This window comes from Nomascus leucogenys, chromosome 11, assembly GCF_006542625.1.
Source record: "Nomascus leucogenys isolate Asia chromosome 11, Asia_NLE_v1, whole genome shotgun sequence".
Classification (NCBI taxonomy): Eukaryota; Metazoa; Chordata; class Mammalia; order Primates; family Hylobatidae; genus Nomascus; species Nomascus leucogenys.
Window position 1 is genome coordinate 72,540,732 of NC_044391.1, and position 19,020 is coordinate 72,559,751.

A 19,020-nucleotide genomic window follows, 5' to 3' on the forward strand; every position below is an offset into this window, starting at 1 on the left:
TCTTGATCACAATATGCCCATTGTAGTCTAGACTTCATGTCTAAATTCCAGGCGAGAAGAGAAAAGGAGCTAAAGGGTGTTGCCTGCATCAGGAAAGAAAAACATTCTCAGAATCCCTAGAGAAGTTAAGCTTATGTCTCATTGGCTAGAAGTGTGCCACATGGCCATCCCTAGATGTAAGGTAATCTAGGAAGGTAAGTATATTTAGCTGGCATATTGTACCCCAGAACAAATTCAGGATTTCGTTACTAAGGAAGAAAAGAGATAAAGATAAAGATATCGGGCAGAGAACAAGCAGTGTCTGCCACAGTGTCTGCTTCACTCCCCCACATTATATTTCACTGTCTTGTTAAAACCATTCTCCTTTGATCTTATGCCATTCAGCTATTCTGCCCTACCTCCCCCATCCACTGTTGGTGCTGTCATCTAATGGGGAGTCCTCGCGTTCATTCTGTACCTTGGCAATGGGCAAAAAGCCCACCATTCTGCAGGGCAAGCCAACTGCCTGCCTCCTACACACAAGCCTTCATCCGTCTTGACGACAACTTGGTTCTCAGCTCTTCTTCCTCTCTGCTCTCATCCTTACTCAGCCAGTCTCTACTCTCATCTTCTGTTTCAGTCTAGCCGTCACAGCCTCTATAGCCTCCATTTACTACTGCTCAGAAAGGACTCCCTTTGTCTCTTCATACTCAAGATGCCCCAACTTGAACTTAATGTCTATTTTGCTCATCACCACACTCCCAGCTGGCCCCTGCTTCCTGTTAGCCAAACTGGACCAGGTAGCTGAGGTTCCAGGGGTCAGGAGACCCTAACTTCTCCAGGTTCCTTTGCTGATCTGACACATTTCTCCATCTGGGTTTGCAACATCCTCTCCGAGACAATTTTTATATTCACTCTGCAGTTCCGCATACCACAACTGTAGCCAAGAGGTGTTTTCCTTTCTCTTCTATTTGTTAACAGCCCTGGGAAGAGGCATAGTGGTGAGAATGTTGGGCAGTGTTTTAACAATACTAATAAAAAATACTATTATATAAAGGATTCATGTAATTCATTTGTGCACTACTATTCCCCAGATGCTACTGAGAGCAAAGTGTTGGCAGTGTTTATTTTTTATTGCTTAGAATTTAAACTTTAGATTTAGCAAACAGTAGGTACCAAACAGTCTTAGATATATCTAGTAGAGAGGGGAAAAAAGAATTTATTCTTATATAAAATTTGACCCTGTTACATTTAGTTCATCATTTTAATCCATCAAGATATTTTGTTTACTATCCAGATTCTGCCATCTAATATATTTTCCACGTTTTCTTGCTCTGTGTGACTGCAGCAGATAGATAAGAAAGTATAAGAGGATGTCCCTAGAACTTGGAGAAAAATATTTCTCTGAGAACTGAAATATCTCATAATGAATAGTTATCAGATTATAATTTTCTTTTCTTTTTTTTTTTTCTTGAGACGGAGTCTCGCTTTTTCACCCAGGCTAGAGTGCAGTGGCTCAATCTCGGCTTACTGCAAGCTCTGCCTCCCGGGTTCACGTCATTCTCCTGCCTCAGCCTCTCTGAGTAGCTGGGGCTACAGGCGCCCGCCACCACGCCTGGCTAATTTTTTGTATTTTTAGTAGAGACGGGGTTTCACCGTGGTCTCGATCTCCTGACCTCGTGATCCGCCCGCCTCGGCCTCTCAAAGTGCTGGGATTACAAGAGTGAGCCACCGCGCCCGGCCAGATTATAATTTTCATCAGATGTAACCCATCCTAACAGGTTAGTTACAGTCTGAAACTAATTGATGATAAAGACTGGATCCTTAACTGGTTAACAGTAAAAAAGTAGTAACTTAATCAATCATTGTATAACTGAAAAGTAATCTCTCTCTCTCTCCTTTCCCAACAGGAAAGTCTGAAGCCAGGCCTGCTTATCAGAGGTCTCCATATAGTAGGGATCTCACTCTTTCAAGATATAGGATCTCAACAGGTTAGCCAGCCCTCTGAGTGAAGCTGGTCAGTTGGGGCTGTGACAACATAGCACTCTCAAAGGGGCAGACCCTTCTCAGCTCCAGTAGATTGGTGTCATTGGAAAAGGTGGACCCAGTGTAGGCAGACTTTCCTAGAGAGTCCAGAAGTGACTGTGCAAGCCCAAAGCAATCCAAACAAATATTTGTGGACCACTGAGAACCTCTGGTATGAAGTAAATAATAAAGGCATTGAACAATAATAACCTGTCTGTATATCCACCAATGGGACCGATGGGCCACAGTGTGACATCTATCCTATTCATGTCATAAGGGAGATGAGTTCTACTGTGGGACAGTCTGCGTGACTGCTCGTAGGAGATTATCCAATTCCCTTTGCTTTAATTTCATGGTCACCAAATTTCCGCTTGCTAACTTTGTTTTACAACAAACTTTGGAAAGGAGGTAAGCTGAATAAGAGGATATATGTTTTTCAGTCTCTGGAAAGGGGTATTTCTTTGTATTGAGAAGCCAGAACTCTTGAGTGTGTTGAGCATTTGTCTGCCTTGTAGAGATTGAATCACTCTGGGTCAGCTGACAAAATAAGATTCTGGTGCTGAAAAGCTGAGTGTGATAATGATATTAACAGTGACCTAAGTTTGTGTGGCCCCCTTCGTTCTCCAGAAACCAACCAGTCAGCCTTCTTTTTGTAAATGTAGCAGACACCATTTTGCTAGTGAATGAGGTTAAATCTTTAGCCTTGTCATTGGTTCAGCTTTGTAATTTAAAACTCTCTTATTTTACCCTCTAATTTTAAATCCCCAGATTTTCCTTTGTGTGTCCTTTGCCCCCTGAAGTTTCCATCTGTCTAGCAACTAAGCACTGTTTGGGTATCTACTGTCTTCCCCAAGTTGCCTTTACTTTTCTTCTTTACCTTTCTCTTGTTTTCTTTCTTTCTTTCTTTGAAATGGAGTCTTGCTCTGTCACCCAGGCTGGAATGCAGTGGCGCAATCTTGGCTCATTGCAATCTCCACCTCCCAGGTTCAAACAATTCTCCTGCCTCAGCCTGATGAGTAGCTGGAATTACAGGTGTGCACCACCATACCTGACTAAGTTTTGTATTTTTGGTAGAGACGGGGTTTCACCATGTTGGCCAGGCTGGACTTGAACTCCTAACCTCAGATGATCCACCCGCCTTGGCCTCCCGAAATGCTGGGATTACAGGCATGAGCCACCATGCACAGCCTCTCTTGTTTTACTTCTCTCATTACTTTTTGTTCTTTTAATTTGGAAACCCACCTCCTTCCTCAGTGTCATTATTAAAAACTCACATGTTACAGGTTCATTAGGACTGAAACATTCCTTCAGAGCTGAGCTGACCAACATGTTAGCCACTAGCCACGTGTGACTATTGCACACATGAAATGTAAAATGTGGCTGGTCTGAAATGATGGTATAGGTATGAAATTCACACAAGATTTAAAATACTTAAGATAAAAAAGAATGTAAAGTATCTCACTAATACTTTTTTTGGTATTGATCACCTATTGAAATGGTAATATTTGGTTGTACTGGCTTAAGCAAATGTACACTAAAATTAATTTCATCTATTTCTTTTTACTTCTTTAACACTAGAAAATGTAAAAGTGCCAATCTGGCAAGCAATATAAAACTATTGGTCAGTGCTGCTTGAGAGTCTTAATGTCTGTATTTTTTATATCTCTGTAAGCATAAATGCTGTATTAAAAACCCAATTTGAATAAACACCCCCAAATTACTCTTCCATTTCTCTTTTCTCTCTTCTGACCCACCTTCCCAAGTCATTATCATCTTTCGTTTTTTGGGGAGTTTAAAATAAAGGGGAAATTTTTCTTTTTTGATTTAGAAGTAGGCATGAGACAAATACATTGAAATATAATGGGGATGTAAGAAAAACGGAAAGTAAGCAAACTGCCTATAGACAATCTGTTAACAAAACACAATAATATATACACCTGGATATGCAACAGTCTCATGAGGAAAGCTAGCAACTTTAATTACTTCACTTACAGGCACTACCCTGAGAATTGTTTCTTTCCACTTGAGTGGAATTGTGCTGCTATGCCAGAGTGAGCTGTCAGGAGTTTTGCTTCTCTTATACCAGAACTGTCTTCAAAGGCTCACTTTTGTGTGTTATGTAAATGATAATTAATACATGTAACACATTGACAACAATAATAAGCGTAAGTTTGGGAGTCAGAGAGATTCTAGGTTTGATTCTGGCTTTGCTAGTCGCTAACTCAATGGCCTGGGAACAGCAACTTCACCTCTGGAGCCCTACCTACTAATCTGTAAAATAGGAATAGGAATAGTAGGACCACGCCCTTCCCTGCCCTGCCCTGCCCTGCCTGCGCTGCCCTGCCGCCCTCCGTCCTCCCTCCCCTCCCTCCCCTCCTCTCCTCTCTCCTTCCCTCCTCTCCCCCTCCCCTCCCCTCCCCTCCCCTCCCCTCCCTCTCCTCCTCCCTCCCCCTCCCCTCCCCTCTCCTCTCCCCTCTCCTCTCCTTTCCTTTTCTTTTCTTTTCTTTTTTCTTTTTTTGAGACAGAGTCTCTGTTACCCAGCCTGGAATGCAGTGGGGCGATCTCGGCTCACTGCAACCTCCACCTCCCAGGTTCAAGCGATTCTCCTGCCTCAGCCTCCCAAGCAGCTGGGACTACAGGCATGCACCACCCACGCCCACTAATTTTTTGTTTGCTATGTTGGCCAGGCTGGTCTTGAACTCCTGGCTCAAGTGATCCACCCACCTGGGCCCTCCCAAAGTGCTGGGATTACAGGTGTGAGCCACCATGCCCAGCTAGGACCACAGTTTCTGATGGGGAAATATCCTGCCTCTGCTCCTAGCCATTCTTCACTGTCATTTAAAAAATCTGCTCTGCTGTGTCAGGCGTGGTGGCTCATGCCTGTAATCCCAGCACTTTGGGAGGCCAAGGTGGGTGGATAACTTGAGGCCAGGAGTTTGAGACTAGCCGGGCCAACATGGCAAAATCCCATCTTTACTAAAAATACAACAATTAGCCAGGTCTGGGGGCATGTGCCTGTGATCCCAGCTACTCAGGAGGCTGAGGCAGGAGAATCGATTGAACCCGGGAGGTGGAGATTGCAGTGAGCAGAGATGGCGCCACTGCACTCCAGCCTGGGTTACAGAGCAAAACTCTGTCTCAAACAAAACAAAACAAACAAACAAAACAAAACAAAGAAAAACCACTGCTCTGCAAATGATTGTGTCTCTGCCATTCACCAAAGAAATTTTATTCCTCACTTCAAACCTCGTGAAAAGAATTTTGAGAGGGTCACTGACCTGAGCATTTGACATTCGTCCTCTGCAGTTTGGATGAACCTGAGGAACTGGTCTCTGATTTAGACTATTGAACTTTCAAGGTGGAGCATTGTGGCTTGCAGAGTGTGTTCATGGTGGGCAAGGACAGAAGGCTGGTTAGAAAATGCCTGCACTAGCGTATGTACAGGCAAAGGACATTTGTGTATTTCTGGCAGACCAAATGTAGGGAGAGAAAGCCAGCCATGAGCTATATTAAAGGGATTTGCCCAAAAGCACAAATGGATACCAACTGTGAGGGACTCCTTGCAGAATGCTGAAAATCAGGGCTTTCAGAGGGAACATAAGCAGTTAGGGAATCTTTGAGAAACCCTTGAATATGACCCAAGAAAAAGGGTCAACTTTTAAATACCTGGTAACCCTCAAAAGCAGCAGTGAAGACTTAGCTTTATACTTGGAGGATATAGCACCATACGCTTAAAATGGTTTGTAATTCATTCACCTTTCTCCAGCCACATTTCAACCCCATTTCCCTGGATAGCTATACAAAACTTCCTCAGGAACCTGAACTCATCCCGTCTTGCTATGCTGAGGTTCAAGGCTGGGACCTATTTGGGGAGCCTCTGGTCTTCTCTAATTTCTGTTCCATGCAAATTGTTCCTGGTCCCAGGGAATCATTAGCTAGGTAAAGATAAAATGCCCCTTAGGAACAGTATTAACTGGAACCCACATTATTCAGCGAGAATATGTGCCTATCTGCTATATTAACCAGCACCACGTGGGAAATTCAAGCACTGTATAGAACACAGTGGGTTACAGGTTAAGCCCATCATGATGAGCTGACCTTAGTCTGCTTAAAGACTAATTCTGGAATGGAAGAAGGGGACCAGGAGGAAAAGGTGGGGATGAGGCAACAAGACTATTCTGTGTGACATATTCAAATGCATGCCAATAAATCAGTGTTAAGATAATAAAAATTAAGTGCTAAGGGCACTAAAAAGCCAAAAGATCACCTTTTGCCAGGGGAATTTGAAGGGGCTTTGTATAGGAGCCCATACTCTAAGGACTGTAGAGGTGAGTATTTGAAGACGGAGAGCCTGGGAATTCCATATTAGGAAAGGAAGCTAACTGGGGCAAGAGGTTAAGGAGAAAAAACTGGATTGCTAGGTAGGGGGTAGATTACAAAGATTTCCCAGGGTAAGGAGCCAAATGCCCATGGGAAATCCATGCAGTAAACTAATGATTCCTAGGGGAAGCTTCTAAGCATATTAAAGTTTTCACTCTTTATTTATTTGTGTTGAGAGGGTCAAGGAATTCATGCCAGACTGTTTCAGGAGAGGGAGTTAAGAAGGGACAACAACAGGGAGAGGGCTATTATTTTCCCATCTTCCCAAACACCAGGGGCACACTACTGACACATTTTGATTTTAAGATAAAATTCTTATGGGCAGATAAGATTTTAAGTGCTTCAAAGTGTTTCAGTTGGAGGCGCTTGTTTAGGCATCCCAAGGGAAGAACTGAGATTACATTTCTCCCCCAAACTAGGGGTGTTTGATTGAGTAGCAGCGCAGGGTATTATTCCCAAAGTACCACTAATGATGCAATCATCAGTCCATCCACACATCGCCTACCTATCATCCATTCCATAAGCCAACATTTTTGAATGCTCACTATGTGTCAGGTCCCATACAGTGTTTCTGAGTTGCAACAATGAGTAAAACTGTCCTTACTAGTGTATGTCAGTGAGTTGGGAATGGGGGAGAAAGATGAAACAAAAATAGTAACTTTAATTTTTATAGCTGAGAGATGAATATTTGAGGGCTCCTTATATGATTTCTTCAGCTTTTTGTATGATTAATAATTTCCCTAATAAAGTTAGATAATAAAAACCGCCCTTTCGGCCGGGCGCGGTGGCTCACACCTGTAATCCCAGCACTTTGGGAGGCCGAGGTGGGCGGATCACGAGGTCAGGAGATCGAGACCATCCTGGCTAACACGGTGAAACCCCGTCTCTACTAAAAAAAAAATACAAAAAATTAGCTGGGCGTGGAGGAGGGCGCCTATAGTCCCAGCTGCGCGGGAGGCTGCGGCAGGAGAATGGCCTGAACCCAGGAGGCGGAGCTTGCAGTGAGCCGAGATCGCACCACTGCACTCCAGCCTGGACGACAGAGCGAGGTTCTGTCTCAAAACACAAACAATGAAAACAAACAAAAAAAACTGTCCTTTCTTTCAAACAAGGGAGCTAGATTTGATAGATGACTATATCACAAGGGCAAGTCCAGCCATGAAATTAATCCCAGGATATTAGTGGAAGAGAAGACCCTGGGGCAAGATGGGGAAGGTGGTCAGGAAATGCCCTCCAGTGAAGTTAGGTAAATGTTCTCTAGAATTAATTGTTCAGATTAAGGAAGCCAAAAGCTGAACACCTGACTCAGCCTCAAACTGGGTTTGGAGGTGCTCACAGGTCAGGATCAGGAGTGAGGAACTAGCCTCTACCACATTACCTTCACTTTATTTATCTCCTTCTTCTTCCCCCTTTGCTTAAATGTCAACAAACCTCAAAGTTGGTGTTCAGATTCAACCAACATTTCCAGAGCACCTACTATGTATCAAAGGCTTCCGGTTAGAATCTGCCTGTACCACCTTACAGAGAGGGAAGGCCCAGAATGCCTGAAGTCGTGGAGAACGTGACTCCATTAGGCAAGGGCAGGTTAGGAACCCAGTCCCTCCAAGTCCAAGTCAGGGAGAATAGGTCAGAAACTTAGAAACAGTGGTGGGTTCAAATTCCGACTAGATTCGTGGCTTTCGGCAAGTCAGTGGTCCTCTCTGAGCTGGCTCAATTTCTCCATCCATAAAAAGGGTAAGACCGTGGAAGGTTGTAAGGACCAGAGATTCTGACTATCAAGATCCTGGCACGTAGCGAAGGCTCCATAAATGGCAGCCATCATTCTTGGCCAAGTGCGGGCGCATTCTCCCGGGCACGCCTCCCGCGGGGTCCCTCAGGACAGGCCGAGCCCGCCTCCGCGGCTCCGGTCTCGCAGAGCTCGCGCCAGGTGGCCCAGCATCTTGGTGCCCGCGCCCCGAAGCGAGGAGCGAGGGCGGGTTGGATGACCAAAGTCTGCCCTGGAAGATCACCCCCCTGCCCCTTCCACGCTCCCGGCGCAGGTGAGGTTTTCGGCCCAGGCCACGGGGACCGCGACCTCTGGGGAGGTCGAGGCGGAGGGCGCAGCGGGGGGCCTGGAGCAGGGCTCCAGAGGGCGCTCCCTCCCTCGCCCAGGTTCACCCCAGGGCCAGCTTCGGCGCCGGGGCCCGCGGGCTGCGCGCTCTGCGGCTGCGAAAACCCGGAGAGGCGGATTGGAGCGCGCTCACCGCGCTCTCAGCCAACTCCTCCGCGGTCCGGCCGCCGAGCTGGGCATGCTCAGTGCAGACGCCGCGCCGCCGTCCGCCAACTCGGAAGCTCGCGCTCCCGGGCCGTGGGGGCGAGAACGCCGGCGGCGAGCCGGCGTCGCTCGCCGCCCCCAGACAGTGGCAAACTTCGCGGCGTTCCCGGAGCTCGTCCGGGCGAGGCAGATACCGCACAAATAAAATCAAATCCAATTCCCCTATCCCAACCCGAATGATGGAGGCTGCGGTGGCCGGAGTGACCCCGCCGCCGCCAGCCCCAGCCCGCTAGCCGCGGACCAACAGGTAAAGTGTTGGGGGTTGGGGGCGGAAGGGAAGAGGAGCTGGGGCCGGGGGGAGGCGGCGGGCTGGAGGAGCCCGAGACGCCTGCGGGCTGGCTGCCCCCGTCGGCGCTCACAGCCATCGCTCCTCACCCCCTTCCCCAGCCCCTGGAGGGACTGTAAAGGGTTAAGTCGGCCCCGCGCCACCGTGAGCACGGCCCCCTCCAGCCGCCGCGACCGCCAGCAGCGCGCCTCGGCGCCTGCCCGGAGCCGCCGAGGGGACCGTAGCTGCGGATGCGCCACTGGAGCCTGGCGGGCGTCTAGGAGGCACCGGCCGCTTCCCACCGGCCGCATCCCTGCGTCTCGCGCCCCCTCCAGACCTCTCTCCCCCTGCACCGGCCGGGTCCGCGCCCAGGTGGCGGGGTCTGCGGGGCGCGTGGCGGCGGGGGAAGGGTCCCTGCCGGGGAAGAGAGGCGGGGGCGGTCCGCTCCACAGCTACTTCCCGGGAGGGGAGGGCCACCCTCGCCTTGGGCGAGCACTTGAGCCACCAGCCTAGGCGCCAAGAAAAGTTTTTTTTTTTTTCCAGTGCCCCACCCCCACCCCCATCCTGCGCCCAGCTGGGGTGGGTTTGGGTCCATTGGTGAAAAAAGTCACACGTTCCCATCAGCTGCTCCTCCCCCTGGGGACAAGGTGGGGGGGAGCAGAGGAGGCAGGCGCCGCGGAGGACCGTGGCCGACCTCTAGCCCCTCCGCTGTCGCCACCGGAGCTGTGCGTCCCGGGGCTCGAGCGCAGCCGAGTACTCGCCGAAGGCTGTCCCTATCAGTGCGTGTCTGCTGCCGGGCAGCGGCAGCATCCAACCTGCTTTATTCCTCCTGCCTGCAGCGCCACAGCGAGCGAGCGAGGAGGGGGAGAGAGGGAGTCTGTCTGCAAAGTGCTGCTCCCTGGTGCTCAGAGGCGGCTGCTCCAGCTCCAACTCTCATTCATTTCGCCGGTTAACATGAGAGATCATGGCCGCCTTCGGGCTTCTCAGCTATGAGCAGAGACCGCTGAAGCGCCCCAGGCTCGGGCCGCCCGACGTCTACCCACAGGACCCCAAGCAGAAGGAGGTAAGGGCGCCGGCGGCCTCCCCGGCAACCGGGGCCGCGCTCTGCAGCACTGACCCGGGGCCAAGTTGGCCCAGCGGGCATCGCCGGCGCTGCGGGGGAAGAGGTCGGGGAGGGGGATTAGAGGTGGGGGCCAGGCTGGGGGTGCTGGGCGACCCCCCGGCTGCGGAGACCGAGCGGCTGTCAGTCCCCGCGCTCCACTGGGGCGCTCGCTCTCCGTGTGCCGGTCGCTTTCCCGTTGCCGGGCCTTGCACGGCGCCGCCGGGCGCTTCTCGGGCTTCTTCCCTGCCGAAATCCTGCTCGCTCTCACCCGCTTCTGCTTGCTTTATTTTTCTTCTTGCCGCTTCGGTAAATCGTCGTAAACTTTTTGAAAAATGTTGGAATGCAGTGCATCCTACACTGAGGTCTTGCGTTTTGCGTTTGCTGGCCAGGGACGAAGGTCGGGGGGAAGCTTTTCAAATTTTCCCGTTTGGAATGGAAGTCGTTTTTATCGAAGTGATAAATATTTAGCTCTCTGAATATACCTCTGTAACCCTTCTGCCCTTTAAAAATTAAAATTAAGGAGAAACACTGATTATCGTCTCTAGAGGCAGTGGGCTTAATTGCTAGAGGCTGTTTTGTATATGTAAAAGCAGGCGAGTTACCTTGGGAGGGAATAGTTCCCAGGATTGCTTATTTCTTTGAATGAGATTAATTGGAGACACCTTGACTCTGGCACCAGCTACACAAGCTTCAATGGCTAGGATAACCATGGCATTTTGTAGCTGTGTATCTGTTTGTCAGGAGTTAACAAGTAATTATGTAACAAGTCTCTAGTTATAATGATCACCTTTGGCTACACCATTTGCCCAGGGACTTGCCTCTTTTTTTTTTTTTTTTTGATCACCTGCTACCCAGCAGTGCTTTCTGAGTTTGCCAGCTGCAGTCCACCCATCTTCTGTTCAGCTAAACACGAACTGACCACATTTCAAAACTTAACCTTGCTGAGAATCTAAAAACCCTCCATTAAAAGTTCGTGGGCCCACTGATAGCACAGAAAGGGCCTTGTAAACCAGGCAAGGAGGGGTCGTTAAGACTTTCCTTTTGATAAACGTATCTTTCATTAGGAGAGTAAGTGCTCGTTCTGGCTAAACTGTCTTGCTTATAAAGTGTCTGAGAAGTAAGGCACAGCAACTCCTTTTAGAGGTTTAGCACACTAAATATGCTCTAGCATCAATGAAAGCTGGGAAGGTTTTACAGGTGGTTTCCAGCACCAGCTTTACAGGATGGTAGAGGTTTGAGAAGATTTCCCAGATTTTTTTCCCTACCCGTTACCCAACTTAGAATGAAGTTAATGGTTAAGGACTGGAAATAATAGAGAAGCTGAGGATCAAGTGTACAGTTAATAGCTTAAAAATTATTGGGGGGAAATTCTTAAAGTTTTGATAGGGACAGGGACATTTCGTTGGTTAAACTTTATCATCTTGTAATTAATGTCTTACTGTGTCTTTCCAGAGGGCAGCATAATTGATGGCATGATGGCTTGGGGTACTGTGTGGGCTTATTTAGCATTTGTTCTTCAGGCCAATGCTCATTTCAGGATTGGGGCCTCTGATTCTGGAAAGAGTAGTTTTGGATTTCAGGGTCTCACAACATTTTATGGAGTTCTAAAACTGGAAGCGACCTTAGGGACTACTTTCTATAACTTCCTTTTGACTAAGTGAAACAGGCCTGGGAAAGCTTGACTCGTTTAACCAAAGTGTGTAGGTGAATAAGCAGAGGAGTTGTACCACCAAACCAGTATTTATGTCAAAACTAATACTGCTTTGAGGGTGATTTATGCTAAATTATCTTCTGATGTTATCCCCTTTCCCCCAAGGCAGCCAGAGTTATGTGTGGCTGTAGCCAAATTTGGGTACAATATGGAACAGGTGCTTGGCTGTTCTTGGGTGGTTGGTAAGTAGAGTTTCCTAAGCTTTAGTTATTTATGTCCTACCTCCCTCAAGATTTCTACCCTACCCCTGTACCACCTGTACTTTTATTCTGAAGTTTTCTTTAAACTAATTTTTAAGAAACTTTGTGTTTCCTGGGCAGTACTACACGTGGAGTCATGGATTTATTGAAATATATATATATAAAATTTATATCAAATCATGTTTACATACTATTTTTAATCTATTTGATATTACATGCACACACGTATATGATTATACATAATAAAATGAGACCATTACTATTAACACTTTAAAAGTTCATCTGTGTATCGAAAACAACAGTTGTGTTTCATTGGAGATATGTGTGGTGGAAAATGCTGATTTAATGGAGGAAGTTTGGGCTTCCAAGTTGGGCCGACCTGGATTTAGCTTTTTTTTTTTTGCAATTGTGTGGCCTTGGGCAAGTTGCATAGCCTCTCATTTGTAAATTAGTTTGATTGTGCGCTTCAGAAAAAATTTCAGACCAACATTTGTGTGAGAAAAGCCCTCCTCCTGGTAGAAGTTATTCTTGTCATCATAAATGTAATTTTTATTGTTGTTGTTAACCAGTGGTAATATATTTCAGAAAAGGGCTCCCAGCAGATAGGGTGGAACCTTTGAACGAAGACCCATGTGGAGAAGTATTGGGGTGGGGGGCGGAATATGGAAGCTTTAACCTGCTTGATGGCTTGGTTATATTTATTTGAGAGCCTGCTGTGCATCAGCATCCTATAGGACTTCATTATATATTGTGTTATAATACTTTGCTTCCTGCAAACAGACTGTCCTCAAGCATTTAAAGCAGGGAATCAGAAAACTGGCAGTCATCCTTGAGACCTCCTCCTTGCTTATACCCCGTTCATCCATCAGCGTCTCTACATCCATGCGCACATCCTGTCCAGTTCCAAAATATATTTCCAATCCACCAGATGCTCCCCAGTTTCACCAGTATGCTTGGTCTCCCTTCTGGCTTCAGGGTGACTTCTCTGCCCCAGGGCTCCTGCATATTTTGTTCTGGTCTTTCTGCCTGGACACCTGTCTAGCCACTCCCTCACACTCAGCATTCCACTCAGCTCTTCTCACCTTAGCCTGTGGTTAGAAAGGTAGGCTCTGGAGCCAGTCTGCTTGGGTTGGGACCCTGGCTGTCCTGTTTACGTGCCCCTTATTCTCCCTATACTTCATTTTCCTTCCATATAGAGTGAGAGTGATAATACTACTTAACCCATAGGGCTGTTGGAAGATTACCTGGATAATATATGTAAAAAGCACTTAGAACAGAATCTGTCATAGATTCAGCCCCTATATGTTTGCTGTCATGAACTACTGTCATGCCTGCCCCTTCATCATTCAAGTCTCAGGCTTTTCTGAGATATCATTTACAATTATATACTTACTTGCATCTTGCCATCTCCCCCTAATAGGTCAGTTTCATGAGGGCATGGATGAGGTCTGTTTTGGTATGGCAGAAGTAACTGGCACCTGCACAGTTAGTTCCTAGAAGGCTGAGGGCACACATATTTATTGGAACATGAATAAATGTGGGATGAATAAGTTAAAAAGGGAAATCTGGTGACTGAGGGGTGTTGGGGAAAGTCAAGGTTAAAGCTGAATCTATCTGCTTTGGAGCCTAGGTTAAGGCTGAAACTAAAATTAAGCTCCAGAAGTAAGAAGGAAGAGGAGGTTTACTCTGGGACAAAAGAGACTGAAACAGGGCCAGGCGTGGTGGCTCATGCCTGTAATCCCAGTATTTTGGGAGGCTGAGGCGGGTGGATCACCGGAGGTCAGGAGTTCGAGACCAGCCTGAACAACATGGTGAAACCCCGTCTCTACTAAAAAATAAAAAAATTAGCTGGGCATGGTGGTGGGCGCCTGTAATCCCAGCTGCTTCGGAGGCTGAGGCAGGAGAATCGCTTGAACCCGGGAGGCAGAGGTTGCAGTGAGCCGAGATTGTGCCATTGCACTCCAGCCTGGGGGACAGAGCAAGACTGCGTCTCAAAAACAAAACAACAACAACAAAAACAAAAAACAACAAAAAAAGAGGCGGAAACATTTGAAGAGTAAATATGTGCAGAAAATCAAATTCGTTAGAAAAATGGGTTGGGGCAGTAATGAGATTTCCGGGAATCAGGAGCTGTAGAGCCCCACCAGCAGGGACCTACAGGAAGAGTGGCCTGGTGTGCAGTGCAGGGGCTGCCCGAAGATATACACAGCATGACTTCGAAGAGCTGGTGGTGATGGTGGTGTCTGCATGCGGATATCCCAGAGTGGTGGTTCTTCAACCTCAGAGGACATTCAGATTACCCTGAGGGCTGGTTAAAACAGATTGCTGAGTCTCTAAGATTCAGTAGGTCTGAGGTCAGGCCTCAGAAATTGCACTGGTGACAAGATCCCAGTTGATCTGATGGTGCTGGTCTAGGGCCCCACTTCGAGAACCCTGACCTAAAGGGAAGACATCCAGTTCTGCAGGGGCTAGAGCATTCTGCTTGATACAAGCAGGGCTGGATTAGACTTCTGTGTATGGCTGAAGTCGCAGTAGTTTTGTTTAACAGCCAATTCAGCCAAGATTTGGTGTTCTTGTCCCAGAATTTGTGCCCTCTCTTAGTTCAGATCTAAGGGAATGGACCAGGAAGTCTCAGTCCCCCTCCAGTGGCTTTTTCCATTACACTTGAAATAAAATGCAAACCCTTTACCTTGGCCTTCAAGGCCCTACCAGTATGGCCCTTGTTCACCTCTACAGTCATTGCCTGCAGCCAAACCGCCTGGCTTTGAGTTCTGGCTACCCCACTTACTGCCTGTTTGACTCAGCTTCCTCAACCATGGAATGAGGTTTGTATTTCTTCCAACTTCATAGGGTTGCTGGGAAGAGAAAATGAGCTAGTGCATGCAAAGTGTGTAGAATCGTGCCTGTCACACAGGCAGCACTCAACATAGGTCAGCCACTATTAGCTGATCCCTTATTAGAGGATGCTGGGGGTCTCCTGTTGTACTTACCGTAACAGCCACAAGATCCTGCCTTTCAAGATCTGGGCTTTGAGTCACCCCTTCCAACTTGCTCTGTGGTGGGACCACAGGCTGCCTCTCTACTTCCAACAGGCCTAGCTTCCTTGTGTATAGGTTCCTGTCCCTTGCTCCCTGCAGCAGTTTTGTTTCCTGTCATTTGGTTCTTAGCTCAGAAACTCCCCCACAGGGAGGCCTTCCTTGCAGCCTGTCTTCCCTCATCCTTGCGAGTTCATTTCCCTGCGTTAATATGTTTTGTAGCGCTTGTCACTGTCTGAAGTGCAATTATTAGGATGCTATTCTCTCCATGGCCTGCCTTCCAGCTGGAATGTAAGCTGCATGAGAGCAGAGGCTTGTCTGTGGTGTTCACATCTGTGAACAGCCTAGTGCCTGGGAGTAGACCAGGTGCTCAGTAAATACTTCATGAAGAAATTAATAAATGCAGAAGAACTATTAATGAGCAATTGTGAGTATTCATAACATTTAACTGTCTCAATGCTTGGTTTATTTTGGTAACTCCTGTTAGTTTTCTTGTTAGCATCGAAAACTCTTAAACACATAAATACCTGATTTAGAGGCAGCTGGGGAAGTGGAGTGCGGGAGGTAGAAAGTTTGTTTCTTCAAAAGGGGAGGATGTTGATAAAGTTTTCTGGGAAGAAAGGACAGGTTGACCAGTTGACTTGGGGGACCAAAAGAGGAGGCAAGGGAGATATTTGATTTCAGACAGCTCCTCACCTGAGACTAATTGGCTGGCCCCAAGGCGCTGCTGCAGACCTCCCAGAATCCCAGTGTTCAGGGAGGGACTGATGTTTGTGTTTAACTTATGCCTCAGGTGACTCTTAGGAGAGGAGCAGTGTAGGAAGCACTGGTTGGGAGGTCCTGCTGTTTTCAGCTTCTCACAGTTTGCTACCCAAACTCTATGGCCAGGGAGGAGGAACTCAGCTGGTTGTCATTTTTCAGGGTCTGCCAGCCTCTGCAGCCGAATGTGAAAGATGCTTGTTAAAAATGGACATATATACTTTGGGAGACCAAGGCTGGAGGATCGCTTGAAACTAGAAATTTGAGGGCAGCCTGGGCAACATAGTGAGACCCCTCATCTCTACAAAAAATTCAGAAAGCCAGGTTTGGTGGTGCACACCTGTGGTCCCAACTACTAGGGAGGTCAAGGTGAGAGGATCACTTGAGCACAGGAGGTCAAGGCTGCAGTGAGCTGTGATCTTGCCATTGCACTCCAGCTTGGGCTACAGAGTGATACCCTGTCTCTTAAAAAATGCAGATAAAGTGGCCCACCTCTACCCCAGACATGCTGAGTCACAATTCTGGGAAGGAAGCTCAGAAATTTGCATTTTAAACAAGCTTTCTAGGTGATTCTGAAACATGTCAAGCTTGAAAACCTTTGCTTTAGTTTGCTGTCCTTATCTGTAGAGAGCATTGTGACCTGGGCTCCCCCTTATTCCTACCTGCTGCCTTTGATTTGAGGTATTAGAATCTTTTGGATAATAAATGCTACTCGAAGTATAGTACCTTTTGGTACTAAACAGTGCAAATGAGTTTAGTTACTTTCCTCCTTGAAGTTCTAATAACCGTGGTTCCCAGCATAGGCTTGTTTTCTGTTGCTGTACACAGTTTATAGTAGAGGGGAGTTTTATGCCCTCGTTTTGAAATAGCTATGTCTCCCTTCTGCATGCACTTGGCTAAACTGGGGTATAAGCGAGCAGGTCTTGCTTTGTTCCATGAAGCCATTCTTTGAACTTGTCAGGGTTGTGGGATTTTCTTTGACTGTGTCTCTGGGTTCTCAATTTTGCTCTTTGGGGACCCCTGTAAGGCTGTCAGGGGTACAACCACTCTCCTTTAGCCTGTCAGATATTTCCCTTGGACTAGCACCTGAAGAGATGAAATGTGATCCTTTAGGAGGTTGGAGGACCACACAATGAGATCTGGAAAGTAAACTGCACTGGGTGAGCATGAGGTAGGAGAGGATGAGGATGCACAGAGTTGAAAGATTCTAGCAGAACCAGTTAATAGTGCCACCCGCAGGTGTGTGCACGTGTATGTGTGCACATGCATATATGCACCAGTGTGTAAAGACAAAGCTCCTCGTTAGTGTAGTAGTGAGTTAAAGAAAAAAGAAAAGCAGAAGTAGAAGCATAGAGTAAGTGAAACTTGCAAACTACAAGAATTGTGATGTATTTCTTCTGAAACTGTTCTCCGATGAGGTTCTCGGAACACCGTTCTCAGGGCTTCTAGACTAGGCAGGAATTTGAGAAGTTGGAAGGATCCACAAGAATGAACATGATGAAAGATGTTAAAATGTCAAGTCTCTTGAGCAGTGAAAGAAGGGGTGATTGACTTAGCTTGGAGAAAAGCTGACTTCAGAATCTGAGAAAAACCAGGTGGAGGGAAGAAATCCAAGGGAAATGTAGAGGGGACTCCCAAAAAGGGAGCATGGAAACACTTGGACTTTTAATTACCTTTAGATAATTTCTAAAGCTGGGTGACAGTGACAAGGGAGTTCATGATACAGTTCTCTTTCTCTTAGAAACTGTGTATGTATATGTAAAGAACAATGTCATTAAGTTATACAGTAGCTTAATTTTGACTTAAAAATATATATACACGATCTAGAAGGATTACCACTCACATGCAACCAGTTATCTCTGGGGGATAAGATTAAGGATGATTTTTATTTTCTTCTTTGTACTAATTTGTATTCTAAGCTGTTAACAATAGATATGTACTACTTTTGTCATTGGAGGAAGTACGTTAAAGAATAATTATTAAATAACCTTGACTGATTTTAGAGAAATGGGTTTCTGTTAGTTCCAAGCCAACCTAGAGCCCCTTTAGGTGGTGCCTAGGTAGAGGGATCTCATAGAGTATAGAAAGAGGCATTTATGTACCTGTGATCTGCCAAAAGCTGGATAGGGCTGGAGTTAGGACTGTTAGGTGATCATTCCAGCTCTGCAACTTGAACTGTGTAATATCGGGCAATTTGGCCATTTTCCTCACCTATAAGCTGCAGAGAATAATATCTGATATATAGAGCATTTTAAATGTGAAGCAGCATTGTAAACTTAACTTTTTAATCAAATGTAAGGTATAAATAAATTCAGTGACCTGGAGGAGCAGGTTTATACCAGCTGATTGTTAAAATTTTAGGAATTTCATGAAATGGTTGATACCATGTTGGTAGCTTGAAATTGGCCATACAATTCAATAGTAGTAGTATTTACACCAAGGAAATTGGCAAATACTACAAATGAGAACTTAATTTCATTTTTTTTTCTTTTAAATTAGAGACGTAGTCTTGCTCTGTCACCCAGGCTGGAGTGCAGTGGCACCATCTCGGCTCACTGCAACCTCTGCCTCCCAGTTTCAAGCTATTCTCCTGCCTCAGCCTCCCGAGTAACGGGGATTACAAGCGCACGCCACCATGCCCAGCTAATTTTTGTATTTTTAGTCAAGATGGACTTTGGCCATGTTGGCCAAGTTGGTCTTGAACTCCTGACCTCAGGTGAGCCACTGTGCCCGGCTGACTTTCTTTCATTCTAAGCTGGTTAACATTTACCTGCATACCACCGGGTGTAGTTATAGATGGCAGACACTTTGTTGGCTACTCCACTATCATTATTATCCTGCTTTTCCCTTGCCTGCTTCTCACTAAAAACCTTTTTTTTCTTTTTTTTTAAAGCCAGATCCTAGCAGGGCTCAGTGGTGCATGCCTGTAATCCCAGCTACTCTGGGGACTGAGGTGGGAGAATCAGTTGAGCCTAGGAGTTCAATAGTAGCCTGGGCAACATAGTGAGAGCCGATCTCAAAAGAAAGCCAGATTATCACTTTCCTAGTTCCCTTGCATGTTGAGATAAGCATATAACTTAACTCTCGCCCAAGAAATTTAATGAAAATCTAGACTCCTGGAAAATATTTGTTTCCTGTCTGATAAAAGTACAGGCACAGGAGGAGAATGGCATCTCCTGATGACCTGAAGGCTCCTTAGTTTTCTGTCTTTGGAAAGCTAATAAAAGAACATGATAGCTGGAGCTGGGGC

The 19,020-nt window shown here is 46.6% G+C and overlaps 1 protein-coding gene across 6 annotated transcripts in view; it reads left to right on the forward strand.

Moving 5' to 3' along the window:
* Positions 1-8,673: 8,673 nt before the first annotated feature.
* The window catches only part of MED12L (mediator complex subunit 12L), a 334,555-nt gene continuing 324,208 nt past the window's right edge, over positions 8,674-19,020 (forward strand). For all 6 annotated transcript variants that reach the window (XM_030822722.1, XM_030822724.1, XM_030822727.1 and 3 more), the window contains exons 1-2: positions 8,674-8,945; positions 9,803-10,026. In XM_030822722.1, the coding sequence (XP_030678582.1) occupies positions 9,928-10,026 (99 nt within the window). In that variant the 5' untranslated portion in view covers positions 8,674-8,945; positions 9,803-9,927. The remainder of the gene's footprint in view (positions 8,946-9,802; positions 10,027-19,020) is intronic.